The 2,990-nt window shown below is 71.9% G+C and overlaps 3 protein-coding genes across 3 annotated transcripts in view; 1 reads left to right on the forward strand and 2 right to left on the reverse strand.

Moving 5' to 3' along the window:
* Positions 1 to 909, reverse strand: part of MICPUCDRAFT_65837 (uncharacterized protein) — a gene marked incomplete at both ends in the record, with an annotated part of 1,522 nt that extends 613 nt beyond the window's left edge. The window contains one exon of the mRNA XM_003063777.1: positions 1 to 909. Coding sequence (XP_003063823.1) covers positions 1 to 909 — 909 coding nt within the window.
* Positions 910 to 1,601: 692 nt separating this feature from the next.
* Positions 1,602 to 2,318, reverse strand: CBR/ELIP1 (early light induced protein-like 6, chloroplast precursor; the record flags this gene model as incomplete). Its single annotated transcript, XM_003063778.1, has 2 exons — positions 1,602 to 1,955; positions 2,148 to 2,318. The coding sequence occupies 2 exons, from the start codon at positions 2,316 to 2,318 to the stop codon at positions 1,602 to 1,604; spliced, it is 525 nt and encodes a 174-aa protein (XP_003063824.1).
* Positions 2,319 to 2,738: 420 nt separating this feature from the next.
* The window catches only part of MICPUCDRAFT_65840 (uncharacterized protein), a 3,185-nt gene continuing 2,933 nt past the window's right edge, over positions 2,739 to 2,990 (forward strand). The window contains exon 1 of the mRNA XM_003063600.1: positions 2,739 to 2,820. Coding sequence (XP_003063646.1) covers positions 2,795 to 2,820 — 26 coding nt within the window. The 5' untranslated portion in view covers positions 2,739 to 2,794. The remainder of the gene's footprint in view (positions 2,821 to 2,990) is intronic.

Below are 2,990 nucleotides of genomic sequence, written 5' to 3' on the forward strand. Positions count from 1 at the left end.
CGGACGACGACGACGACGACGACGACGACGACGACGGACGAAGCGGTCGCCGCCGCTGCGGAGAGACGGCTCGCGACGTCGCGCGACCGCGTCGCGTCGAAGCGCGTCGCGCGGACGCTCCGAGCCGCGTTCGACGCGCTTCTCGAGCGCGCGGAGATCTCGAAGCGCCTGCGCACGTTCGGGGCGAGGGAAGGGTGCGTCCTCGCGCTCGACGACGGCGCGCTGACGTGGCGGGCGCTTCGAGAGTGGGCCGCCGTCGTCGACGTCGAGACGCGGAGACGCGCCGACGCGGCGGCGGCGGAGGCGGCAGCGCGTGACGAACGACGCGCGGGTAACGCGCTCGTCGCCGCGTTCACGTGGTGGCGCGCGGGGGCGCTCGCCGAGAGGCGCTCGCGCGCCGTCGCGGACGTGATGCACGCGCGCGGGTTTCGCTCGGCGGCGGCGGCGGCGGCGCGCGACGCGTTCCGGGGGTGGGTCGACGCGGCGCGACGCGCCGAGGCCGCGAGGGAGCTGTCGAAGCTCAACGCGGATCTGGACGTCATGCGGACGACGCAGACGACGTGGGAGGCGTTCGTGGGGTGGCGCGACGTCGCGCGCGAGACAGCCGCGGCGAACGCCGCGGACGCGGTGTCGAGCGAGGTGGCGGCGGCGGCGGCGGCGGCGGCGGCGGATCTCCTCGAGTTCGCGTCGAAACCCGTGACGACGCCCGACGTGGCGGCGGCGGCGCGGTCGAAGGCGTCCGCGTCCGCGTCCGCGTCCGCGCGCGCGCCGCCCTCCGCCGGGTGGAAGGCGAACCCGACGTTCGTGGGCGGGCAGGACTACAAGCGCGAGTGCGACGCCGCCGTGGTGGCCGCAGCCGCGATGAAGATGCGATCGATCGCCGCCGCGGTGCAGGCGACGGCGAATCATCACGTCGAAGAGAAAGCCGACGACGAGGACGTCCCCTCTCAGCAGAACGACGCGGAGAACGCGTCGCCGCTCCCGCTCGGCGGCGGGCGCAGACACCTTCTGCCGTCGCCGAAGCGCGGCGTCGGCGGCGGCATCCGCGCCGTCGACGTCGAGACGTTGATGTCGTCGCCGCGCTCGCCGGCGACGGCACGCGCGCCGCGGTCGCCGCTGCGCGCGGCGAGTCTCAACGCGCCGCGCTTCGGGTCCCCCGGCGGGGGCGGGTTCGGATCCGCGTCGCCGCGAGGGGGGCGCGCGACGACGAACCCGTTCGCGTCGTGCGATGAAGGGGGTTTCGGTCCCGGTCCCGGTCCCGGCGGGGGGTCGAGCTTGATGTTGTCGCCGTCGAAGCTGGTCACGGTCTCGCGCGGGGTGCTCCCCGCGTCGCCGCTGTCCTCCGCGAGGAAAGAGATGCGGTGACGGCGGATGACGGTCTCGACGAGGGAACGACGGGAAAACGACGGCGGCGGCGCGCTCGCGAGAGCGCGTCGATGCCCTTAGAGAGAATTTAGATCACTCACGATAGCCGTAAACGAACGAACGACGAATGAAGCGCGTCAATCAATCAATCAAAACAAGCGCGCGCGTGCTACTGTACGTGTACTATACGTCTACCCGTCCGTCGAGTCGTCGTCGGATCCGTTCTTTCCCGCTCATCAGCGATGAAAAAACGCGACGCCCGTGTGGGACTCGATCGCGATCCACGCCGCGAGCCCCACCATCGCCAACCGCCCGTGCAGGAGCTCCTTCCCCGGCGAGAACGGCCCGAACGCACCCTTGCTCTCCGGCTCGGACGTGTACTTCTCGCCCTGGACGTTCGGCATGAACGACGCGAGCGCGATGAGCGACGACGCGAACGCGAGCGAGAAGACGTGGTCGTGCGCCTGCGCCGGCAGCGTCTCGCCCGTGACTGCCTCCGCGGCGGCGCCGGCGACGAACGCGATCTGCGCGACGCGGCCGTTGATGACCTCGGGGGCCCATCCGGCGAAGCCCATCGTCTCGACGAAGCCCTGCGGCGCGGCGCGGCGGAGGGGGGGGGGGGCGGAGGGGGGAAGGGGTGATGAGCGTCGCGTCGAGAGCGTTTCGTTTCGATTTCGTTTCGTCGACGGACGACGCGACGGACGGAGGCGCGCGACGGAGGCGCGCGACGGCGACGTCGACGACGGCGACGGCGACGGCGACGGCGACGCGCGCGCGCACACCTTGCGCTTCGCCACCTTGCCGCTCTCCGCGAGCTTCATCGCCTCGGACGCGGGGATCGGCTCGACCCCGGCCGCGGCGACGACCGCGGCGCCTCGAGCGCCGGACGACGCGCGATTCGGCGACGTGGCGCGCGCCGAGACGGACGCGGACGACGACGCGAGCGCGAACATGACGACGCGCGCGCGGCGCGGCGCGGTGCGATGCGAGGGTGACGGACGCGCGCGAGGACGGCGACGCGAGGAAGGCGGCGACGGTCGACGACGGCGCGGCGCGGCGCGAGCGAGAGTGCCGCGCGTCGTCGTCGTCGTCGTCGCCGACGGAAAACGCGGCGAGCGGCGACGAGCGCTCCGGGACAGAACTACGCCGCTCGCGCGGCGACCGATGACCGGAGCTTTTGAAAGGGAAGTTGAAAGGGCAGAGGTCGAATTCGTTCATCGCGCGTCAAGGGTCAACAACGGTCGACGCGCCGACCCAAAACCTGCGATTCCGTTCCCCCCGACATCCGTTGGAACCGAGGGCGAGCGCGACGGAAAAGCGCGGAAAGGTCACGAGGGTCGCGCGCGACCGGACGCGACAATCACGCGCGCGAGGTCGGTCCTCGGCCAGCCGCGTTGTGCACCGCGTCGCGTTCGCGCGCGATCGCGACATGCACGCCTCCGCGATGGCGTTAAGGTGTGTTTTGCGCCCCCTCCTCGCGCGAGATCGCGGCCGCGGCCCGCGGCGAGTCGACTTGCTTTTTTAATCGCTCTCTCGTCAACTATCCTCGTCACTGGGTTTATGAGGTTCGCCCCGTCGCGCCGTCTCCGCGCGTCGCGATGAACTGACGCGACGACCCCTGAGCC

The sequence above is a fragment of the Micromonas pusilla genome (genome assembly GCF_000151265.4).
Source record: "Micromonas pusilla CCMP1545 genomic scaffold MICPUCscaffold_15, whole genome shotgun sequence".
Taxonomy (NCBI): domain Eukaryota; kingdom Viridiplantae; phylum Chlorophyta; class Mamiellophyceae; order Mamiellales; family Mamiellaceae; genus Micromonas; species Micromonas pusilla.